This window comes from Seriola dumerili, unplaced genomic scaffold (assembly GCF_002260705.1).
Source record: "Seriola dumerili isolate Sdu_G_001 unplaced genomic scaffold, Sdu_1.0 BDQW01000331.1, whole genome shotgun sequence".
Taxonomy (NCBI): Eukaryota; Metazoa; Chordata; class Actinopteri; order Carangiformes; family Carangidae; genus Seriola; species Seriola dumerili.
The window spans coordinates 7991483-8018101 of NW_019174586.1; the positions used below are offsets into that span (position 1 = coordinate 7991483).

Consider the following 26619-nt stretch of genomic DNA (forward strand, 5'->3'; position numbering starts at 1 on the left):
GCCGCTCACCAACCTGCGTGTGTGTGTGTTTACATCTGTGTTCTTGTGTTTGTTATGTGCACATAGACATACTTGTGTCTCTTTTCTTGCAGTTTGATGAGGAGTTCAGTGCACGGCAGGAGGCCCAGGCCGAGTCTCAAAAGAAGGAAGAGAGAATCAAAGAGTTGGAGGGGAAGATCCAGGCCCTGGAGTCCCAGGTAAATCCAAAAAGAGAAATCCCACTCCTCTGCAAAGCAGTGTTACATTCCCCCAGAGATCTTTTATGATGTATGTTCCTCAAAAAAAAGCATGAAAAAGAAGATAGTGAAAAATCCAATTTCCAGAAGCACTTTTAATCAGCTTGATAAAAGTTTTTAAGTGAAAAACTGTCTTACAGAATGCAGGACAAAAATGTTTGTCTTACAATCATAGCAATGAAATGAAATGGCGCCACTAGAAAAAGGGCTGATTCTTTTCACTGCACTTACAGATGTGCTGCTGATGTAAGTGGGAGTTATCACCCATGCAAGAACATTTGATTTAATAAAGGGTCAATCTCCTTCTTAAGTTGTAGCTCTTTATATGGTTAAATTGCTCTATTGAAGCTTTTCCTATGTAATTCTATCGTCACAGAGATGGATTGCATTTCTTTTCCTGGCCTCCACATCATTTTTCCCAGGCAAAACCCTCCATTTTGAGCACAGAAAATGACTGCTATTTCCCCCTTAACCCAATTTCAAACACTTTAGCACTGCCTTGGGACAAAAGGGCAGTTTGCCTCCTTGCTTAGGGAATTTAATATAAACCAGCATTGAAAGATGGTATACCTAAATCTATATCTGAGATTACTTTCTCTTTCAGACATTCCTTTCTTGTTGCTTATGTTGGCACTCACCATCTGATAAACTACACCTGCATATGTGGTCAAGCATTTTTCTCAGTTGTAACTTACTGTTACCTCAGTCCTCTAGCAGTCATTCTTAGGTCGCCACAAAAAGCTGTTAAGTAGTGCAAGTTTTGGTGGTTGTCAATGTCACACATTGTTTTTTGTCTTTGGAACTTAATTTGTGTGTAGGTCTCACTCTTGCACTTCATATACCTGAGTGCTCTGTCGCCACTTGTTACCTGCATTTGTACGCAAAGGGGTTCATCACTCACTCCATGCCTGATTGCTGCCCACCCATTTTAATGAGATCAAAAAAAGCTCCTCCCCACCTTCTCCACCTGCTCACCCTTTTTCTCCCTTGCTTTCTCCTTCTTCCACTTTCTGTCAGAAATGATGCACCGGGCTGTGTTACCTTTGCTTGGCCTCTTTTCCTTGTTGGAGCTTTTTATGTTGTTTCCAAGTGTTTTCTTTTCTATCATGCACCTTCCCCTCACCCTCCCCTGGCAGGCCTCTGTCTTTTGAAGACTGACTGACTGTGGTGCATTAACAGGTAGTGTAGAGCAGAGAAGCCCTGGAGAGTCAAACCCTCTCTTCCTCTGTTTGTCTGAATGCTCCTTCAGAGAGCAGTTACTGCTGAGGAACTTAGCATCAACAAACATTAACCTCAGCAGGAAAACATGTAATTTGTTTGGAACAAGCTTGCATGAATGTGGCCATAACAGCTTTAGAATATCCCTTATACATTTTGACAGAACATAAGTGCAGTGTATAAAGTATGTGCTTTTTCACAATCAATCACTTAACCGTTGACCAACAATAAGAATTTTGACTGATTAATACTATCAATTAAAAGTCAAAATATACTGGGACATCAGTATCATCTGAGTAGGTGTTCTCTGCAGCGGGTCTCACAGTTAACAGACTGCGCACCAGACTAACCCCATAGCATGTTGACATGTAGCTACTTCTGAATAAAAACCATTAGACAAGTCGTACGTTATGCTGACAACTGAGGTAGACCTGGCCTGTTTATTTTCTTTTGAGGTCTGTAAAATGCAACAGTGCAAGTTTCCGCTTTGTAAACCTGTTGGCTGTTCCTCATCACTTATCAGCTGAGTACGGAGGAGAAGGAAGAGGTTTGTGTTACAGTGCTCTCGGCGCTGGAGGATTCAATGTGTTTTTGTTTTGTTAATTTGTTCATACATTAGAAAGTCTGGCTACTATTTGCTTCATTTTAATAAGTTCTTCAATATTTTCTTACATGTAGGAGAGGCTATTATTATTAGTTTACAGGCACTTGTCTATTCTAAATAGTACATTTTAATCTTGTTGGTTAACGGTTAATGGTCATTTAACGAGCGTCAACTATTGGTCAGAAAAAAAAATGAGCATCACTAGTTCATATTTTGTTTAAATAAAATTTACTATCAATGTGAATTCATTCAATCTGTTAAGGTTTAAGAAACATTAAGTTAATTTTCACCCCACCTCACATATTTAATTTTAATTAGAGTTGATTTCAGGGCTGTCAGGGCTAATGTTTTTTTTTTTCCTCCAAAATATGCATGTTTGGAAATAACAATTTAGAGGTATCTCTTGTTTTTGATTTTAGACAGGTGTTCTCATAGACCATTGAATTGCTACCTCAAGCAATGAACCAAACAACAGTGTCATTCTCTCAGATGGCTGTGCTTCTGCTACTTCAGGAAGACTAGGAAAGAATGTGTTTTGCAACATAATCCTTGTTTGACACAATGCTGTAGAAACCCTTTAAATTGGCACGAGGACATGCATTCCGTTTGTCCATCAAAGCTGCTGTGCTATCACTGCTGTTTTGCTGAATATGAATTAAGAGAGCTAACCCTAACCTTTCATCTGCTAGACTGAATTCCTGTCAGATATTAAAACACATGCATGCCTGAGTCGCTTCTCTTCACCTTGTTTGTGAACCAACACATTTAATGAGAGTCTTTCTCTTGGAACTTTGGCATTGTAACAAGCAGCCTTTTTGATGTGTCTGTTTGATTATCCCCCAATTGAGTTGAGTGGAGGTTCTGCCTGTAAACATCAACAAAGGACACACAAATCACAACAAGTGAAATCATCCACCCTTCCCCAAACCTTTGCTTGCAACCATTCAAAGCAAAAAAGGAAGCTATTCATTGAATTGGCTCTGGATGTGATGAATAATGTAGCACTGCAGTGGTACATTGGAGCACTCTGCGCCATCCCATTAATAGGTTTTAACAACCTGGCGGTCTTGTAGCTGACCCAGCCTTGGCCCCAAGAGGAGCTGTAGTAGACGACTTTCTCTCTCTTTTACTGCCAGGCTGCCTTTAGTCCCGGCTGATTATAGAATTTTACTCAACCGATAATGACAGCAGAACTCACAATGTAGTCACAGTTATTATGTGTGTTTTTCTATTATGACATAGATCCAGCTCAGTTGTCAAGCCAAATTCACTGTCATTCAAATGTCATATGTGTGTATATATATATATACATATATATATATATGTATATATATATATATATACAGACACACACACACAGACACACACACACACACATTTATATATATATATATATATATATATATGCATATATGTATATAATATGTATAACCCTGGAGATGAAAGGTAAAATAAAACTTTGCCTTAAATATTTCACTTTACAACAGTTTCCTAAAATTCTTCAAAATGAAAGTTCTTTTTAAGTCAACCCACTAAAAGTTTCCATCTCCTTTTCCATTATACACATTAAATATTTAGTTCTCTACAGTCCATAGTAAAAGGTGTTCTGTAGGAATGACTCCATAAAAATATTACATTTCAGTTGCAGTGGATTACTCTCCCATCTTCCCTTTTTGGCAAGGTTGCACAGATTGAAATATCAAAGCAAAATGGGTACATTGCTAAAACAAAGACTGCACAGTGAAATCAGTGCCCATCACACATCTAAGACTGTTAAGTTGAAATGTATTTTTCGATGCCAAAAAAGAAAAAAAAAAAGGAAAGTGGAAGAAGGGTTTTGAAGGTGTACCAACTGTCAGTGATGCTGTGCCTTGTTCCTTTCATGCTGCAGTCTGCTCTTCACTGATGTTCTTTTGAAGATAGATTACACCTTGTTTTAGGTGTAAAAGTACAGTACACTTTGCCTTTTGCACATCAAATAACTCATTCAGACAAAATGGGAATATAACACCATTGTCATTAACAGTGTAAGCAACATCCTCTTTCCCCTGTTTGCCTCTTTTCTGCCTTTTAAGTGTTTGGTGTGAGTACTGTACCTGTTGTAGTGTACTAGTGTTCTTTTTCTCTGTCTATCTAACCCACCCCCATTTGTGCCTCTCTGTTGCCCTCTGTGTCTGTTGTGACGTGTGTTACCATGGTATGTTTTGGTGGGACGCGTGCGTGTGTGTGTGTGTGTGTGTGTGTGTGTGTGTGTTGTGTATCTGAACAGTTAACTATTGAAAAAGACAAGCTCAAAGAGGCTCAGAGACTCATCAGGGAATCTGAAGCCAAGGTGGGTGTCCTCTTTGCATGTGTGGCCCTTGACATAATCTCATTTTTAATCACCCACAAATCCATTTTATGTTAAAGGAATTGGATTGTGGTGCTTCAAATCTTTTGTCAGGGAAAAATCTCAAACTGATTATGGAATTGATCTTTTGTAATCTCTCTGCATGTGTTAACGTCTAAATTCAAGTTATATTCCATGTGAACTGATATGCAGTGCTTCACTTGAAAAATAAAATCTCAAACTGAAATACTGTATTTATTTAGTACATATTTACACTAAATTAATACCAGAATTGAATCATTACTTTATCTCTTGAAATTGCTAATCCACAATAACAGATAACATGCTTAAAAAAATGACATATTTAAGACCTTTATTCCATTACAGTAAATAATACAATAGTTGGAAGCCATGTTAAGCTGTATATGGGGTTTTTAGCTACACACATCTCCTGCTTGTTTAATGCAATTTTCATAAGTAAACACTTTGTGATTGAATTTCTCTATCAGAGATGAGATTGAGGCATAGATTTAATCATAGCATTCAGAGTTAATTATCTGCCACGCTGACCTCCCCATTGAGTCCAGAAGACTATGAATCCAATTTGGATGGGTTAGATTTCATATTAGCCTGGTCGTCTACTTACACAGTTTTCCAGATGGGCTCTGCAAAAGTAACATCAGCCAAAAAGCATCTAAGAGACACAATATTAAAACATGTTGGATACATATATATATATATATATATATATATATATATATATATATGCTGTAAACTGTATTTAGTTAAAACAGTATTTGTGTTCTTCCTATATGTCTATATAGAGACATATTTTTATCACACATTATCATAGCAACTTTCATATTGTATTTATGCCACATGTATGATACGAGTTTGTTTTGTATGTAATGTACATGTTGCATTCAAAACATGTGCGGAGTACCTATATACAATGCAAAACATAGTCTGAGTCTGAAGTTGTCCCGTAAGTGTAAAATGGCCATTATCATTTAAGGCAATGTACACATTTATTATATTTATATGTACTTTACCCCTTATGGATCTCTTTTTGTTTGGATGTTTGTTTTCATATCTGAAGAAGATGCCAGTGGCAATGGTACTGGATCCCAAGGGTTCTATAGACACTGATGTTATTATTGGGCAGATCAGAGAGAGAGAGAGAGAGAGAGAAACTCTGATGGCCTCTCAGTATGGAAACAACTGTGCTCTAATTTAGCAGCTAATTTGCTTCCATTCCGTCACATTAATCTTAAAAGAGAAAATGGGCCACGCGGGCTCGAGATTGACAGACATGTAATCATTGGATGTGGATTTTCACTGAAGGGCTCTGGGTGATCTGTGTAAGATGCTCCTCGCAGAACACCTTTTTAATTTCAGCCCTAATAAACAATCCACCAATGCCATTATATAATGAAACACTATGTAATGTCTTTAAATATGAAGCCAATCACATTTTACGCACACAATCAAGTGACTGGGGAAATGTGCATAGAGGGGAATTGGTTTTGGAAATTAGATGTGCAAGAGGAAATGCTTTTTGGTAAGAACTCGCACCTAATCAGCTCTGAAGATCAAACCCTGTCTAAGTTTGGGTTTCTGTAATTGTTGTATTTGCATATTTTTTTAAAACATTTTTCATTGGCATTATCACTGTCACAGACTACCTGTGTATGTGGTAGGTGTGATAGGTCAGACATGTCAAAGGAGTGAAAGACTTTGTCTTATCGGTCTTGGGTCTAATTACACCCCTGTCTACTGTTTAATAGCCTGCCATTGTGAGAACACATTGTGACACATTCTTATCTTTTACAAATTAAAACAGTAGTCGTTTAAAGGTTTTTCTCCAAAGTTTTTCTTTGTATTTATTCACATACATATCTGCAGGGATTAATTAATACATACATTAACTTTTTGGCTGATTCAGAACTCTGTATTGGAAGCAGAAGTTAGTTTTGTTAGTTGAATTCCAGTTTTGTTATTATAAAATGGGATGAAATGATTGTGTTTAACGCCACTCGTGTAAATATGGGTAAATATATAAGTTTAAACAAACTGCTAATCTTGTTTTTTTGTGGCTATATATTTGATAATTACTAATTTCTCTGCTGACAATGATGATTTCAATACAGTTTTTGCAACGTGTTTCTTTTAAAAAGAGAAATAAATGGACAAATCCCTGTTATGATCACATTTAAAAAAAATCTCTATGACATGATGTGAATATTAAATGAGGTAAGTGTTTCATAAGCCACACAAATCATTGTCTTGTATACTGTATACTGTACACAATCATTATGTCAACTCCCATGACCATATCAGATATATCAAATATCAATTAAATCTGCTTAAGGGAGTAATTGCTTTTTACAGTCACCAAGAGTTTCCTGTTTCATGCAAGTGTATTTCATTTTTTCGTCTGAAGTTGAATGAGTCTATAATACACACGACTGCCTTCCTCACTGAAACTCGGATGCCTTGTGAATATGTATGTGGATACACAACGATACAAAGAACCCAATTATGCAACTATTTACATATTATTTGCAATATATCCCAAATTATAATTGAACAGTTTTGACAACTGATATATTTTCCTGTCAGATATTTCTATAAATACCAGAGAATATAGAAAACCTGATTCAGCGTTCAAAAATTTAAGTCTACTAGGTTTAAGTTCAACTTTATAAATTCTTTATACCTTCGTTTCTTAGCCTTATTCTAAGATAAAAATAAGCATTTTTCCCTGATCAATTTACACTCTATACCCCATGGTGACAAAGTGGAAATAGAATTTTTGAAATTTTTGCTAATTTATTCAAACTTAAAACTGAAATGCCACATTGACATAAGTATTCAGACCCTTTACTCAATACTCAGTTGAAACACCTTTGGCAGCGATTACAACCTCAAGTCTTCTTGGGTGTGAGGCAACAAGCTTTGCACATCTGGATTTGGGGATTTTCTTCTTCTCTGCACATCCTCTTGTCCTCTGTCAGGTTGGATGCAGACTTTCTGTGGACAGCCATTTTCAGGTCTTTCCAGAGATGTTCGATCAGGTTCAAGTCAGGGCTCTGGCTGGGCCAAGGACATTCACAGAGTTGTCCCTAAGCCACTCCTGTGTTGTCCTGGCTGTGTGCTTATGGACAGTGTCCTGTTGGAAGGTGAATCTTTGGTCAAGTCTGAGGTCCTGAAAGCTCTGGATCAGGTTTCCATTAAGAATATCTCTGTACTTTGCTCCATTCAGCTTTTCCTCAACCCTGACCAGTCTCCCCTGAAAAGCACGCTCACAGCATGATGCTGCCACCACCGCGCTTCACGGTTGGGATGGTATTGAGCAGGTGATGAGCGGGGCCTGCTCTCTCGATATAACACTTAGAACTGGGGCCAAACAGTTTAATCTTGGTTTCATTAGACCAGAGAATCTTGTTTCTCTCAGTCTGGGAGTCCTTTAGGTGCCTTTTTGCAAACTCCGAGCAGGCTTTCATGCTCCTGTCTGGCCACTCAGCTGAGATTGGTGGAGTGCTGCAGTGATGATTGTCCTTTTGGAAGTTTTTTCCATCTCCACACGGGATATCTGGAGCTCAGCCAGAGTGACCATTAGGTTCTTGGTCACCTATCATACCAAGGCCCTTCTTCCACGATTGCTCACTTAGGCTTAGGCCAATATGCTTTTGGGAACCTTCAATACAGTAGAGGTGTTTTTGTAGCCTCCCCCCAGGCACTTGAGCTTCATTTCAAGTGTCATAGCAAAGGGTCTGAATACTTATGTCAATGTGATATTACAGTTTTTCCTAAAATTTTGTTTTCACTTCATCATTATGGGGTATTGGGGGGTATTTTTTTGTCAACATGAGGCTGCAACATGTGAAATGTGAAAGCATTGTGCCTGCAAATGTGAAAACATTGAAGGGGTCTGAACACTTTCTGAATGCACTGTTTATATGGTTGGAAGGAAAATGTTATCTACCGTCCTACTTTTCTTGCTTAAAGCACTCAAAGCAAATCAAGTGAGCTTGACAAGCATACCCACAAAAATGGTTAGGAAACTTGTGATTGTTATCTCTTTGCGTAGTCAAGTTATGACAGAAAGACAGACAAAAAAAGGACATAACCTCCTCATTTGGTCTGAATTTGGAAGCAACACTTGCACAGAACCTTCTAATCCTTGACATAAAATACTGCAGTATTTTGGTACTTACACACACTACCTGTTCTCTGCTCACAATCAAAGCTAGTGTCACATAACTGAAAAGCCAAAGTGGTGCAGGCAGTACAACATTGTTTTTCACAGCACACAAGGCCTCTTCTCTGGCTCGTAGCAAAGAAATACACCTCATGGCTTTTGCTTATTAGTTACATCAGATTGAGGTTTGGTTTAAGCCACCACTTGAGTTGTGGACCATCATTAACATTTCTACCCTGTATTTGCAGATTGCAGCGGGTCCAACTGCACCCGGAGCACCACCTCCACCACCCCTACCAGGGGGTGCAGCAGCTCCACCTCCTCCTCCGCCGCCTCCTCCCCCACCTCCACCTGGTGGCGGTCCTCCTCCACCTCCACCTCCTCCTCCTCTTCCTGGCCAAGCTTGCATTCCACCACCGCCTCCACCTCCTCCAGGTGGAGGGCCTCCACCTCCCCCACCACCCCCTGGTTGTGGGCCCCCACCTCCTCCACCTTTTTTTGGGGGCCCAGGTGGGCCTCCACCACCTCCTGCATTACCTGTCATTAAGCTGCCTTATGGGCTGGAGCCCAAGAAGACCTATAAGCCTGAAACTGTAATGAAGAGGGTCAACTGGACCAAGGTATTGTAACCCCAGCTTTGGTTCACTATAACAAATATTCTCATATTCAATAATAATATTGGTGATTTGACACTGTAAGGGAAATAACATTCCACTGTTATTTCACATGAAATATTATGCAGTATTTTCCTAGTCAGACATGCAAACACATGCGAGCGCTGGCTTGAGAGGTTTCTTGGAGTACACAATACGTAGATGCAAAGTTGAAGATCCAAACCAAAAGGAGCTCTATTCAAATGCACTCTTAATCTAGTCAAACAACCGTTCAGCCACAGGCCACACTCTTCCACACTCAGCACCCATTTCAAAGGATTCAAGAGTAAACAATTTTCACTGCTTAAATGTCCTTGGATTTGCACATTCTTAGCATAATTGAATGAAGACTGGGTTGTGTAACGTTCCATCACATTTGAATACAATTTCAATAGGACATTCTCTTGCGTGTGGGCTCTATTTTACCATAGATAATTTATCCATCGCCTCAGGAGTTCTTAGCATTAATTTAATGGTTCTTTGCTGATGCTTGTGTGACCTTGCGTTTTAGTCTTCAATTACTGACAGCAACCAAAACATCAGACCAGTTCTTTTGACATCATGTTAGTGGTACACATTTAATGGTTTTAGTGGAATCACGCCATGTATTAAAAAGGAATTTTGAATGTGATTTTTCAGTGTGTTGAGGGCCATTGTAGTTATCTCTTCACATTTCTAAAGCACAAGTAAACAAATAGGGTATATATTGCTTTCTACAATATGTTATTTATTTAACAGCAGGTCACCAAATGACAGACATAAATGAAAGAAGGAAATGTGAAAATGCAAGTCAACATTGACTGTTGCATTGTAAACATCGTGTTACAGGTTGAATTTTGTCACTCTTTAAAGAACTCTTTAAAATGCCATGTATGCTAGCATCATTCTATATTGGACTTTCCTGAGCAGTAAAATAGTGTAATTACAGCAGTATTGAATACCACACCCATTGTGCAAAAAGTAAGACAAACGACGTTTGTTTGTATCTTAATACCAGGTGGGGCTGTATGTGTGTTTGTGCTTTGATATTTTAAATATTATGACTCATTGTCATGTGCATTGCCTATGTGGATTTGCATATATGATTTGTGTGTATGCAGTCTGGTGCACAATTTCTGGAAATGTACAGAAACAGGTTAATTTGCAGGTGCCTTAACCTTGCCTCCACAGGAGTTGTAGTTTGGTGATGCAAATGAAATTCATAACCACTTGAGGAAAAAACAGTCTGTGTCTCTTGTGTCGATTAAGTGGGACAAGAGTCGTCTGTGGTCTCTCTGTGCAGCAGATGGAAATATAGGAGTGCCAGAAGCAACTATGATTTGGTTGTATAAAAGAGGAAGGAGAGAGAAAAGATACTTTTCCTGCATCCCATCTATCCACTAGCCATACAAGTCTGACAAGAGCAAGGACTACATAGATTTGATACTGGCAAAAGAAGACCTTTATATTGCTGCCATCAAAAAAACTACTCTAGAACACCCTAGAGTTTTACATGAAAGTATGTGGGTAGATGAAAGTCCATGACTTGTTGCACCATGTGTACATAGATGATCTTCAATCGCATATCTACAAACATAAATTCTGGCATACATACTAGTGTAGGTAAAGTAACATTTGCTTTTAGTGGAGACAGTTTTTAAAATATGGAAAAGTGGAACTATTGACATTTTCAGTTACAGTACCAGTCCCACATTCAAGCAAGGCATGTGGTGGCAGCGCCTTCTTGGTCAGAAGCAGTAGTACAAGACACTCACATGGGACGAGTCAGTAAAATGTCAGCTTTGTTTTAAGTGCTAAGTACATATTAAATTAGCTTGAATCATAGTTTTCACTCAGCATTACTTCTATATTTGTGTTGTTGAGTCTTACAGAAACTTATTAGTGAAGATTAGGTAAAGGACTGTGTGAATGCCAAAATAAACAAGACACACATACGATTTTGTTGTAGCTACCATTTTGTCCATTTAATTTAGTATTTTAAAAACAGAAATAATGGAAACTCGTTAAAATTTGATTATTACAAAACATTACATTCCATATGAAAAAAACTTGATGTAATCTTACTATGCTAATTAAAAATATCTGTAAACGTGGGAAAGGTAGAAAAAAAAAGGCAACATGGATTCAGTGGGATGAATGAAATAACTTCTGTCATACAGTGCACCATGAAACAGGCTTATGTTAAGTTAATTAGCTCAAGTTGTGCCAGATACCTTAACTCAAACATAGAGATACCATCTTTATTCTGGTCAGGCCCAGCAGAACTTAACTGAAAAATTAGAGTTGGAACAGCTAAATGGAAACACCCTGTATTTCTGAGCATGGGGTAAAACTGATTTACTGGTTCACTAATCACCTAAGTTAGTAATGTGTCAATATTCTTAATAAGACCATTATTTGATAATCAGATATTTTAGACTCACAAATTACAACAGTGGTGCAGTACTTCATTCTATGAATTTAGCAAAACCTTCAGCCACAACATTCTCATTCATCATGTTGAAAACTGGGTTGGTCTCTTTGAAACTGTTCTTAATTTGTTAGTCAGCTGTGGGGAAACTCCTGACATATCTTGTGGTGTAACCCAGGGCAGCTGTCTCAACCCCCTTCTTTTCTCATTATAGGTTTTTTTGTTTTTCTTTTCTTCTTTTGGTGACGGGGCAGTATCATTAGCTACTATCAAGTAAGGAAGCTGTGATGTATTATATATATTAGAATCAGATTAGAATCAGATAATTCACACACAATAGTTTCCCCTACCATACAAATTCTTTAATCATGTTTGTGGATATCTTGAATTTCTGTGATCAAATGGTCTTAATCCTTAGGTTTATAGTTTCTAAGAGTGCTATATTTGCCTGGAATTTAGCGCCTGCCTTGAGAGGACTGTGACTACCAGGCACATTGTATTGCGTCATTATCTCAGGATTGAGAAGGATAATATTAATGTTTGCATTTGTGAAAATCACATTAAACATTTATTGTGTTTCTAGGCTGACAGGCTTTTTCATTAGAGGACCAGTTTTACTAACATTTTCTTGTCATGACAAGTTTTATCAGTTTTAGATGATATATTAGCTGGCCTTTCATGAGTAAGGTAAAATGCAGAAGTGTTAGGTTTTTTTTGTTGTTTTTTTTTCCTTTTTGCCTGCCTTGCTTTCCCAGTTAATACTAATAATATCACCAATTAATTAGCCATGTTTTAATGGGAAAAAAACAAACAAAAGTGCAGGTTTGGATTGTCTACAGACACACTCTTTCCTGTCCTTCTTGCCACTAGCATGTTCTACAATTTTACAGTGTTTATTATAAATGTCATTTGTCATTTAAATAATTTCTATACACTATGTTTTTTTATATGCTTTAGAGGAGAGAGCGTTCCTACATAGAACAACATAGATTATAGATATAAATAAACATTTCAAGTAAATTAAGAATTTATTTTCTTTACAGATAAACATAATTGAATTAATAGTACATAACCCAAGTTTAAAATGAGTAATTTAATGGCATATTTCAGGTCAGCAGGCAGTTTGTACCATTTGTAGGAAATGATACAAATAAGAGCCAGTTCAGGTATGAAGAGCTCATAACAAATGACCTTGTCAGAGATGCATGGAAGTGCCTTTCTGTAAGCAAAATATTATATATTATGAAAATAAAAGGGAGTTAATTAGGACTTTTTAATTGGGACTGCTATTACACGAGCTGTTGCTCGATTTGCTGCATCCATCATTTATTATTATTATTGTTATGTCGGTAGTGGTATTAGTAAAACTGAAATATCTAGACAATGAATCATTACACCATTGAACTTCTGGCTACATTAGCTGTTTTGCCATTTTCTCTGAATTAGTCTATCACAGATATGACATAGACTGCTGTCTAGGACTTTGAGCAGGTTCTAGAGCAAATAAGAGTACAAAGGCACTCTGCTATCAACACTTAAAACCAACACCAGCTCATGTCGAACGTTCTGTAAGCCTCCCAACCTATAAAACACCTATTGTTGCCATTACAGGACTCAGCTACACTGTCACACTTATCACCATTAGTACATGGCCTTGAGCATGATTTCCCAGAGTCACCTGGAAGTATCTGTCCATGTTTCATAAGAGTCGTGCTTGCACCTTTTTCTGTATGTAATTACTGTGGTTTTGAGCAGGTTAACATCAGTGGTGCAATAGGCCAGCTGTTCATCCAGACCCTCAATAAAAAGCAACACTAAGACCTCTCACCATTAGCACTTAACACAATGTATAGAAGATGAAGTGTAGTGTCACACACATTAGCTAGTAATAACTGCAATATGTTGGATGGGTTTGTTTATGTGTGAATCTCTGTATACTCCTACTTTCTCTCTTGTCTACTGAGCAGTACGGAGGGAATGAAAGAGGAGGAGTAGAAAACATCCCTGTGGCCTGCCATCATCTCAGCATGTGTAGGTGCTTGGTTGCTTCTTAGAGGCTTTCAGGCAAATCTAGGTAGGAGGACTGTATAAACAGAGTTTCTTAGATTTTGTGCTGCAAACTGAAATTCAGATATTTCATTCATCCCAGGAGAGGTCAAGCTTTGATGTGTCTGGTTCAATCAGGGTCTATCCAGACATCATCATTTAGCGTGGTCATATTCTTGTGATTTGTCATCACATGAAAGAATGTATTTAACACTGAAGACCCCCCCTTTTGCTTTTTTGATCTTTTTTGCTCGTCTTGTTTGGCACTCAGATGCTAAGGATGCACACACAAGGGCATGTGTGTGTCCACACACTGGAAAAACACACACAAACCCCATCTCCAGTGAGAAGAACTTTTTGAGTGGCAGGTTGGAGGAATGGCGGTCTCTGATTGTAGTGATAATGGAAACCTTGTGTCATTGCAGATAGTGCCTCAGGAAATGGCAGAGAATTGCTTCTGGATCAAAGTCAAAGAAGAGAAGTTTGAGAATCCTGACCTATTTGCTCAGCTCTCCCTCTGCTTCTCCTCACAGAGCAAAGGTAAGGAGGCGTCATCTCTCTTCACCCCTTCCTTAATTAATCTACACACACGCTTCATTTAGCCTCTTTGGCAATAGATGCCAAGCCACTTTCATCTTGTGACACTTAAGAAACCATTTTTCTCACTGAAATGTTAATTATCTTAAAACCAAGCACTCTCCCCCCTGCATTTGAACACCATGTGTGTATGCCCTCAGTTCAAATCTCTGTGCCAATTAGGCATACCAGTGCTCTTATTGCAGTGTGTTTATGTGTTCGCATCTTTGAGAAACCTAGAAATACAATATGGCTGCACATTGTATTTGTTCTTTGTACCCATTGAGTAGTTTCACATCAGTGTTTTAGTGTGTGCATGTGGATGTGCACAAACTTGAACTTGTGTGTACTGTATATGTGTGAACTGAGAGCAGTTATGCTTGGTTTGCTTCTTGCCTTTTCCAGTCCAGTAGACCAATCCTCCATCGGGGAAGATGGGAGGCTTTTGTGAAGGAAGCTATGGGAGTTTTCTTGTCCCGGCCAGTTTGTTTCTCAGATACACAACCAGGCTACCTAACTTGCTGATGAATAACACAAGCAGTACAGAGCAAGTTTGTTTTTGTATGGAAGAGGGTTTGTGAAGGCACTTGATGTATTCCTCCCATGACAATTTGAGTGTTTTCCACCTCTTTGACAGTGTGTGTGTATATGTGTGTGTAGTACACCCCTCTAATTCTAGCAGCAGTGGGAGGGGAGAAGTCAGAGACCTGTCAACCGCAGAACAGTCAAATCTGAGCTCTGTCAGGGTGTGTGGACATAACTATACAGAATCTTCCAACTTTTCCCATATACCCACCGCCTGTTTGGACACCACTCAACCCGCCAGCGGCTTCTTGCTCCGATGTTCTCACAGCCTCCAGGTCTACAAACTAGGCTCATCTCTTTTTTGTTATGTGAAATAAATAGCAATTTTCCCTTGGCTGCTGAAAGGGGATTTGCTGGTGTAATACAGATGGAAGGAAATTGTGGATAGGAAAGAACAGTTGTTGCAAGGCTTAATGAAGTCGCAGGGAAAGGCCAGGCAGTCATGCCACGTTCCTCATCTATCACCAGAGGATGTCAGTCAGACACTCTATTTTTTAACACATGCTCTGACATTTCTGAAGTAATTGATGGTCAAACCTTTTTTGACAGCTTTGCAATGTCTATGTCTAATTGTTGGAATTCACATTGTGCTCTTTTTATTTGATTCATAAATTGTTATTTAAGATGATGAATTTAACATTTCATAATAATAAATCAGAAATGTGTTTGCAGAGCACAGCTGCTATGAAATGCATTTGCAGAACAAGTCTTAAAATGAAATACAACTTAACATTTGGAGTTCCACAGCCACATGGCTCCAGCTTTAAATGTCCTTTTAAATTCTTTATTGAATTCATTTTCTCACCCACTGGGGTCGAAAAAAAAGTTCTATAGATAGTCCATGTTCCCGCTGGCCGGGTAGGAATTCATGATCCAGCATTTCCCCTGGGAGTTACCTTTGCTGGATCCCTATCAATTACCCCTGCAGCGACTTCACTGAATCAGCTCTTTTCCCTCTATTGTTGAAACAGAACATGATTTGCTCATGAATGAAAAATGCTGTTTAATGTTTGATATGTACCCCCGCCCAACGAGGAGGGCTTTGATGTAGATGGTGTTGCAAAAAATGTGCTCGATGGGATCTTCCTAAAACGATATAGTAATTCATTTGTTTTTATCTTTCATCTGTTCATGCAGTATAGTTTTTTCAAATCCTTGCCATCTGAGGATATATAAAAATAAGTGTGCTTGAACATTAAACATTTTGTCTAAAAGATCGCGCTTTATTTCCACTTTGAATTTGACCTATTTGGATAGAGAGTTTTCTTTCATCTCAAGTCAGGCTTTTTAAACGTTATTGGTGTGGTTTAAAGCGGTGTTGGGGGTTCAGGTGGAGAAGCCAAGACTTGCAAGATTAATTCCTGAGGTCTTGTACTCTTATTGTAACCTCTCATTGTAACCACGGACCATAAATCCTTTGTGCTGATTTGACAAACAAGTCACTGGTGAAAACCGACTTCATTTGTCTGGGATATTGCAACAGTTTTTTTTTTTAAACACACACACACACACACACACACACACACACACACACACACACACACACACACACACACACACACTTGTTGGGTTTTTCTTTTGCTTCTTTGTGTTACCTCCATCTCTGCCACATCTTAGACGTGGATATTTATAAGTAAAGCACACTTTGGGGGACTAGTGTATCGTAAAAGATGAGGCAAGCAGGTGTAAATGCTTTCCCTGCAGAGCTGCCCTCAGAAAATGGTGCAAAAAGGCTTCTATTAACTCCACATTCCTTGGGATTCTTGCTTGTTGCTTGCATTGTTGAAGAACAACACTTTGGCAGTAAAAGAAAAAAAAAAGAATCACTAACAGCCCCCAATTTTCACATGGTTATTGCGCTCAGAGGCCTCTAAAACAACTGAGAATGCAAGACTGTCATCTCCCCTGCTGCTTTTATGAGTCTCACTGTTTAATGAGTTTTACCAAGAAAAGGAAATGATAATCAAGAGGGATTTCAAGCTTGGCTTCAATCTTCTAAATGTGTTTTTTTTTCTTTGTCATTTATTATGAGATGGATCTTTGGCCTGATTGAAAACTTAATACATTTGCCAGTTCTTAGGTACTCTGAAGGTCATGGACAGATTAAGTAATTCTACGGTCAACATAAAATGGTTTCTTTCTACAGGGTAACCATATGTTTCAGGAAAATACCCAATTCAAACTTGATATCACAAATCACATAACAAACAAATGTAGTTTAAAAACACTGTATTGCAGTGTACCAAGGCCACAATTAATAATTAAAAGTCCTCATTAATAAGGGGCACCACTCCTCGTGATTTTGAGGAGAACTTTAATAAGTGAATATGATTAATATGATCATTCTAATATCAGAAGCAGTGACTTCTCGATTCAATGGATCTCCAGTCTCTACTTCAAAGGAACACAACAGGACAATGACTAAGTTCAAATAAAGAGATTTATTAACTCTCTACAGGGTAAAGGCAATGTCTAATAACCATCAAGATGAAAATTGGGGCAGAAGAACAGGTTTAAGAAATGGCTGATAAAATGAGCTGCGTACTGCGTGGGCAATGGTGGTAGAGAATATGTTGCGGCTATTTACACTATAATACCAATGATACTATGTTTACAAATAAGATCTGATGATTAAATATCATATTTCGGCATCAATCCAGTCACGAGCAGAATGTTAAGACCTTGCCTACTGTGGGTTGCGCTGGAGACCCTTGGCTGAATCCCAAGCTGCTGACATTGCAGTTGGTGATTGGTTGATCGGCAGTGATGGCCAGTACTGCCTGTTTTCTCCTGGCTTCCAGCTCAACTCCTCCCACCTGTTCCCGATACAACAAGAGATTTTTTCCGCTGGCTCCCCAGCCTGTGAGCAGCTGTCGTCGTCTAAGTCCTGCTATTCCCAGAGCTGTGAGCATCTTCCACACAGACTGTGCTGGGAAACCCCTACAGCCATTCTCAACTCAAGATAGCCAGGCCTACCACCCTTTGTCCCTGCATCGTTAGTCCAGGTACTGGTACTTGGTGGCCCTCCTCTCCGAGGCTTCTTCGCATCCATCTTCCCACGGTGAAGTCAGTTCAATCAGAATGATCCTCTTCACCTCCTCAGATCATATGACTGTCAGACTGCCTCCCACGACTGTGCCAGCTGCAGGAGGCTCTTCTTTTAGGAGGGCGGCTTCTCCCCCTCCCTGATGAACTGGATGGATAAAGCTAGTCTCATGTGGGTCTGATGCTTTTTATGTCTCTCTTGCTCCAAGATGTCCGCCAGTGCCCTGTGGACCTTGTCATGATGCTATCTGTATCTCCCCTGGCTAAGTACAGTCACCCCAAAATGTGTGCCAATATTCCTCTCTCTCCACATAACTTGCACAGTGAGTCCTCCCTCATTCTCCACCTGCGCATGTTTGTCGGTGTTGGAAGAGTGTCGTACACTAATTGGAGCAGGAAGAGATACATATGGACTCCAAAGTTCAGGTCATTTGATCTTCTGCTTTGACTGGTCCCACTTTGTCTGGGCTCTTTGTGATCCAAGTTCCTCGGCCCTTGACCTTCATTGCTGGAGTCTCTGTACATCTTCTCAACCCTGCACTTTGCCACTTTGAACTTTTCGACAACTGATGAGAGGGGTAGTTGTAACTTTTCAGACCTGATGTATAGTCCTGGAAAACTGGAAAAATACAGTGCTAAGGTCAGTGACCTCTCAAGGTCACCAGAGGTCAGATACAAATGTAGATTATATGATGAAACTTTCATGCTTTAGTCATAAAATGCACAATTGTTTTGCCTATCTGCCCCACTACCCCTTGGACCTGGAGCTGGAACTTGCTGGTCATTTTCCCATTTCTGATCACCATGCTTCTTGACGTCCCTCATTTGAATTTAATTTTCATTTATGTTGCCAAGTCATCAAGTGCCTTCAGGATCCACCTTGCTTGTATATGGGATGAAGCCGTTACGGTTAGGTCATCCATGAAACCTTTGACTGGAGGTTGGTGGGTGCCAGACTCCATTATCAGCCCTCTGGATTCATCCCTGCCACTGTTATGTGCATATTCCTTCTGATAAACAAGATGGGGGAGATAATGCAGCCCGTTATGATTCCCTTTTCCAGGTCCTGCCTCAGGGTTGTGAAATGGGCAGTCTTGAACCGTAACTTGAATCCTCCAAGATGGCTGGTGATTATTCCCTTATGTGGTGGGGGATATGGTAGTGTTCCAGCGTTTGTTGTTTCAAGCCAGACAACTGTTCAACAGTCAGGAGAGAAATGGTTTGGAACTGGCTAATCTCAGAGGAGTCTGTTTCCTTCGATACAAAACAATTCTATGCTCTTTTGCAAGATGATGGGATGATGCCTTTTGTCCATACTGTCCGAGAAAGTTCCCACATCCATTCAGGCATTCTGTGCAACGTCTTGGACATCTGTCCATGTTGATTCACTGGTGTCTAGCTCTTCCTCAGGAGGTTCAGGTCTGCCAATCTTAGGGAGTCTGTCTCTCATCTTGCTTCACCCAATGGAGTTTTGGTGAACCTGTATTTATCCCTCATGACCTGAGCTCTAATTGTAATATTTTTATATTACATGTTGCATCCTGTTCTAGCGTGTGGAAATTAAAAACTCGTTCTGTGACTTAAAAATGTGTTACACTCAGAACTACACCTCAGTCACTGATGTCAAGAAGTATTTCACCTTTGGCACCACTGAGTGCTTTCTGATCAGGAAATTGCTGCTACCCTTGTATAGAGCTGAGAAAGCTGTTATCACAGACACTCATGTCTATTTTGCTCTTTCTCACCACCCCGGTTTTTCAAATCTCTTAAACTTGTGCATGAGACATTAAATGGGCCCTGTAGAACAACCTGGCCACATCATAGAGGAATTATATTTCCCATTAAAACAGTTGTTTCCTCTTTTGCTTTCTTTCGTCTTCACCCCCCCCCCCCCCCCCCCCTTCTTCCCTCTCTCAGCTGTATTGGCTTATCCCGCTTTCTTTACCCTCTTCTCCATTGACTTGGCTCTTTTTTTTCTTCTACCCTCATCTCCCCACAGTTCACTTTATCAATCTGTGGGTTGTGCCTTTGTACGGCTCCTGGGATCAAATCAGATTCACTTCGGGATTGAATGTGTGTAGCCATGGCCTGCTGCATTTGAAAGGCAATTCATTCAGCTGGAACTTTGCAGTTCAATTTGAAACAAGATTGATGTTGGCAAACTTCACACCCCCTTTCTTCCAAAATGTTTCCTCCATTGCCCACATCAATTGCTGACGGACAAAGGGCATATGCCACTTTGTAATGGTGATGTCTGGGCTTCTCAGCAGAAACAACACAAAGAAAGAAGGGAGGTTATTTGACAACAACTGAAATCCCTGAGTGCATTGTGTACATATATTTCAGTATGGAATGACTTTTATTCTGGTAATGTTACATTATTGCTGATGATGGATTACACTGATGTACAAACACAATTGGAATCGCGGTCATGCTCTAGTCATAGATATACAAATGTTTTAAGGTTTCATCGAGGGCGTTGTTGTTGGGGTTGAAAGTCAATGGTACTAGAGAGAGAGAGAGAGAGAGAGAGACACTAATGAAGATCTATGTAAGGCTACATCCTGAAGTAGGAATCAGAGGCTGTAGTCCACCCCTCTGAGCAGGGATATTGGGACTTCCTTTCCCAGCATGCCTCTGTGTTAATGATGCCTAGGCTGCTATGGAACACAGGCAAGTGCTTGTGGTGAATAAGGCCGGAGGGGACAGGGAGAAGTGTTATCAAACCAATAAAGCATCTTTGGATATAAATCTAAAAATTGAGTGAGAGAGAGAGGCGTCAGTATTGTAATAATGAATATTAAGGGTGTTCTTTGGCTGAAGAATTTAAAGCAGATTTTCGCACATTATGTGTAGTATTTCCAGTGTCTCAATATATATTCTGTGAAGTACTGAGGTATAAAATTAAATCACTGAATGTATTATCATAAATAAAGCTGTTGGACCCCACAAATATAGTAAAACAAGGCGGCACACAAACTTGTGTTGTGCCTGTGAAGGTCAGCCCTGGAAAGCTAACTTGGTTAAAACCCGACTTCAAGTGATGGCTGCAGTCATCCTCCCCCTCATCACATGGGATTTGATCAAATCCCTCAGGAGTTCTCCTCACTCTCACACCCGTTTTCCTTTACCTATGTCTGTACAACTCTGTCCCCCACACACACATTCTTCCCACTGAGCCAATGTGATGTGCACACCAGCAGATTCTCAATCCTTGCTACAAAGCCCCAGCAGCAGGGCGGTAATGACCCTGCCACAACGGCAGTAATGATGGAATCAGTGGGGGGTTTAGCTGGCTCTCTGACTCTCCCTAATAAGTCCCCTAATAACTCTGTTAACATCAGGTCTGACCCGGCCACCAGATCAAACACACTCACACATGGTTGGCCACCTCACATGACACTCTGCAACCTCTCAGTGAGACAAGAAAGCTGTTGCTGACCAGCACACAGTGTTCTCATGGCCCTGCAGTGCATGTCCAGTACAAGTCTATGGGCACAAGTTTTGGCTCAGGGAACGCAGCAGCAACTGTGGTAACAATAAGTGCCACTCAAAATATTTAATCTTACTAAGCTGTATTCATTCACTATCAACATGTCTTGTTGATTTAAACCTTTGTAAAGCTTGTTGCTCTTGAAAGAGCTATCCCAAGACTACTAGTGAAGCTCTGTCTTCTCATATACTCACAATGTAATAAAGGCTTTTGTATAATGAGTTTAAGCTCAAGACACTGCAGCCCACTGTGGAATAGTCTGCCTTGTATTAATAGCATGTGTACAACAATAATCTTTTGATATGTTCTATGTCAAAGTGTTGGGAAGTCAGGCTTGATGGTTTCCATGTTTCCCTGGAGAACATGGCTGTTGATTCTGTTAATTGAGAGGAGGGAGCGTCCGCCAAGAAGGCTTCCTCTGCATCTTTATCCTGGGCTTTTCTTCTCCTCACATTGCTCCTTTCTTCTTTCCTCTTTTCTTATCTCGTCTTTCGCTGCTTGCTTCTGAAACCATCTCTTTGGAGATGGTCAACCTGGTAAAAAGAGCGAAGAAAAAAAGAAAAACAACAAAAAACCAAATAAACACACCCACTCTTGCTCTCTCTAGCTCATTGTTTATAAGCTTCAGCTTCCCACAAACAAGATCAGAACTGGCATTTTACCACATACTGATTTTGTTAACTGTCATCACTGTGAGTGGAGAGATGCTTCTCTTTGGTGAATTGTTTTGATGACCCAAGATCTTCCTCACGCAAGTAAATTGTTCATTTTGGATTAAATGTTCATTATTAGTCAAAGCAAACCAAAGAGGATATTATCCCATTTTGGAATAGAAAGGCCTAAAATTGTGCCATTTTCCCCATTTTAGAATGGAAGCCATTAATTGCTGGCAGAGGCAGAAGACATTTGTCTCAATAAAACACAAAACACCCTGATGTTCATTTCTTTCTGTTTGGAGCAGCCAGCCCTCTGTGAATATCTCAGGGTCAGCCCCTTTCCTTGCTCATCCCTGCACGTTTTTAATATATCTCATATGAATGGAAATTAGGCCCTTAAATATTAATGACAAGTAATTGGTTTATTGTAGGAGACTATATTATGAGCGTGTGCATCTGTGTCTCTGAGAGAGAGAGTGAGCGAGCAAGTGAGAGAGAGAGATTTCCTCTCATTCCTTCTTCATATTGCCTTGCTGTGATGTCCCACTGATTTTAATCTTCTCTTCTCAGATGAGAGCCATTCTGGCTATCACAGTGCACTTTAACTTTAGCCCTCTGAATATTAGCTTTCTTTGATACCTGCCGCTTACAGCCTCCCAACTCTACACCCTGCTAACTTTTATGTGCCTTCAGGTACACTGTAATGTTCATCACAATCTGTCTCTTCAAAAATAAATATCCCCTGTGCATCTAAATATTTTATTTCTTCTTCTCCGTGCTCACTCCCTTGGATAATCTCAGCTAATACATGTTTTGGATATGTCAATCATTCCGTGTTATCATTTCAATCTAGTTCTCTGCTGGCCAACAAAAATATATATTTCTTGTCTCTGTTTTAACAATATATTCCAGTAATCCCATTTCTTTAAAGTTTTGTATTTTATCTTCTTAGTGTTACACAAGCATTTTCTGCATCTTAATGGTAAAGTCAGTTTGTTCTTTCTACAATGTTTCTGTCAAACACACTTGGACAAGCCACATACCTAGGTCCAAGTGTGCACACATACTCAATAGTGATAAATCCGGAATGACAATAGGACAAAAGTCTATGAAGTGAATGCACTCAAACAAAAGCACAAATGGACCCAAGTTTTTAAACTTCATCCTGAAAATAGTAGTTAAAACACAATTCTTTTTGATAGTTGAATGCTAATCTTTCATTCATTTATTTGTGGGTCTTGCCTAATGTGTTTTTCCTTTACATCAAGACTTTGAATATCTTGGCCATGTTCCCTCACCATTACCATTACATGACATTTCCAATATGTCTGTTTTTATTATATCATACATAATAACAACCATCGTCCCTTCACCGCCCCCGAAAACATTTAAGTGTATTGCTGTAAAATCAGTGTAATATATTCAAAAGTGATATTTAGCGTAAAATGAAAAGAAAGGCATTGTGTGTTTTGTGAGGCGTGTGTATCTGTGTGCGTCTCCCTGCGTCATCCAGTATATCCAGTATCTGTGTGCCTGCCTAATTGAGTGATAGGATGCTTATTAACAAGGGGACTTGCCTTTAAAAAGAGGACAATGTCAGCACTGTCACTGGAGCTTTTCACATGGAAAAGCCCCAGTGGAGCTTCATTAACTCACCCCCATGATCCCAGACAGCAGAATATGGAGTGCATATCTAATCCAGCGCAGAAGTATGAGTACAAGAGCAGAGCGGTTTTATAGGGAATACTTGATGTGTGATGCTTCACTGTTCACTATGTGGATATACTGCTGCACTGGATTGGGATTTTTGAGTGATGCATGGAAGAAGTGGAATAGGTCTGTGGAAGTTTTGTGAGCAATGTTGCTTTTATTAATATTTAGTCGTTTTTAAAGAGTAACTAATAATTAACAATGGTTCAAATGTGCAAGTTTGTCAATAATTATCATGTGAAAAATGAAAATATCTATTATTTCTCTGTATTCTTCATACATTTCTATAGTGGCAGACTTTACACAAATCCATTGTGAGTGATTCAGTGACACTCGATATTCTATTAGCAACTTACACAGCTTTTTCAGTCTTCTTGCCAGGTATTAATTTCAGGGGCTGATAGCTTTTGTTCTACTTAAGCACTGGTTGTTTTTTTTTTTCTGTCTTATAGGCCTGTAGACACAGTTTGTTTTTCAAGCTGTTACAACTCAACCACCCGCTGTATTTCATAATCTCCTCTTAAATGAGATCGAACACAAACTCTGTCGGCCACGCAGTTAACAGAATTCATCAGTTGTAATTGCAAATGTTGTACTAGTATGTCAATTTGATACTTGTTGTCTAACTCCAACCTCTCCAAAAGTGCTTTGCATCCGGCTCCATGTTGACTCATGATTTCCATACAGATCAAAAAGTGCACAAAAGCCCTGTTTCTCCACTGGCTAACACAATGTCTTTATTGTGCACAGTAGCCCAGTGCACAGTAGCCCACTGAGTTTGTTACATGGCATTAAGTTTAATTTGTCTTTGAGCCTCTTTTGGTGGAATTGGTTTGTGACTACAAGTGGGCCAGGGGGTGACACTCCCACAGCCAATCTGGCTGGAAAGACAGAGAGAGGAGACAGAGGAGCACTGGGGGGAAGAGAGCAACCGTGATGTCATGCAGGATGGGTAAACAATCAGAGTCCTACGTGTTCAAGATGGTGCCTCCTTGAATATAAACAATCATGACTGCTCACGCCACAGCAAGGTAAATTACTGCACAGACAGAAAGGGTTTAGATGAGGGAGGGAGAAAGTAAGGCAGACAGACCAGTCTGATTACAAATTGTGATCCACAGTCACCTGAAAAGAGAAAAAACAGAATAAAAAACAAAAGAACAAAAAACAGTGACATTTGAGAGAAATTGTTAAAACTGGCACCTCTAGAATCTAAAACCTCGTGACTTTAGTAACTGTTGAAGTTTGGTTTTGTAGATTTTATTTTCAACTGTGTCAAATACAACTGTTGTAATTAAAATGTGCTCCTGTTTTTGCATAACAGGTATGGAAATAAAACAAGTTAATTATATGCTAATAAAGCATGGAGACTAACGGGCTTCAGTCTGATAAAGCTACTCAGCAATATGGTGATAGCTATCTCGTATGATTTGGTTGCCCTAAATATTTCATTACTGAAGTAACTTCCGCCTTGCACCAGAGGTCTAAGTTTGGCACGTCGGGTATCTTTTTTCATTAATAATGTAATATTTCTATCTGTAAACAAGGAATGTGACGCAGCACTTTTTTAGTTGAGGCCCCACATTTTAGCTGTGCGTCAATCCCATGTCAGTCATTTTATCTTATTTACAGCGGTGAGTGACCAAATAGTGGATGAATATGATAGTGTGAAAGTGTGACCAATAATAAACAATAATTTTTTAACAAATAAATGTGCTATACTTGTAGTATTATAGAAATTAGAAACACATCAATGAACAGCATGAGAAATGAAGGATGCAGTCCAAGAAAATAGAAGAAAATGAATGTTGCGTCAAAGACACTTCTGCATTATCAGTATGACAGAAAAGAGAGCTTTAGAGTTTTTCTCTGGTCCACCACCTTTCCATGGCAGTCACATAACCTGTCCATTGCACTTTTCTCACTTTTCTTTCAGATACACATATTGCGTTTGCTTTTTACCTTTTCTTTTATTTTTTTTTTCCCGTCTTACTTCACTCTCCCCTATTCATTTCTATACTGTTCAACATCCTGTCATCTCCCTTGAAGTAGGAGTCATTATCTTCTTTTTCTGTTTTCCATCTTAGTATCAATTTTTGAATCTGCTCTTTCTTTTTTAAAAGTAAAATAAATTAAAGTTTTTTTTTCCGTTTACCACTTTCATGAAATATGGCTTCTGTAAGCGAGGAGGGGTGACGAAAAACAACTTTTCAAAGCTGCTTGTAATGATTCCTCTTATCTAACAAGCATGTGTGGTTATTTTTGAACAGTTTTATTTTTATTTTCCATATATGATGCTTCTTTTTGTACGTTTTCTTGAAACCTTATTTGGAGAATATGAATAGTGAAATGATCATTTAAAAATTGACGTGTTAAATAGAGAGGAGGAGGCATATAGGTATTGCTATGGGCAGGTAAAATTATAAATAAACCACATGGCTCTGTTTTTTATTGTTGCAGTGCAGATGCATTTTCAGATTGTTTCCTTCTTTGTTCTCTCCTTTTGACCATGTTTTATTAAACACAGAGTATACTGTTGAAACACTGCAGAATAATCTAAAGCTGTAATGTGCAGAATACTGAACAAGTCTGCTTTAAGTGTGAACCATTATTTTGATGTTGTCTTGATTTGTTGTTTGCCTTTGGTATAATCTTTTCCTGTATAAACAAACAGAAAATTCAAAAACTCTGAGGCTGCCTGGGCCTGCTGTGAAGCTACACTCAGACTTAGCCATGTTAAGCTTTAGGCCTTTCAGTGAGGTTGCACTGTTATTGCACTTTTGCTCCACCCACACAAGCAAGTAAATGGAAACCACATCAGTAACACTTCAGTATAGAGGCAGGGTCCTGGGAA

The 26619-nt window shown here is 39.3% G+C and overlaps 1 protein-coding gene across 4 annotated transcripts in view; it reads left to right on the forward strand.

Moving 5' to 3' along the window:
• Positions 1 to 26619, forward strand: part of diaph2 (diaphanous related formin 2) — a 397964-nt gene that overhangs the window by 125265 nt on the left and 246080 nt on the right. For all 4 annotated transcript variants that reach the window (XM_022759875.1, XM_022759878.1, XM_022759876.1 and 1 more), the window contains 3 exons: positions 93 to 197; positions 8840 to 9211; positions 14126 to 14240. In XM_022759875.1, coding sequence (XP_022615596.1) covers positions 93 to 197; positions 8840 to 9211; positions 14126 to 14240 — 592 coding nt within the window. The remainder of the gene's footprint in view (positions 1 to 92; positions 198 to 8839; positions 9212 to 14125; positions 14241 to 26619) is intronic.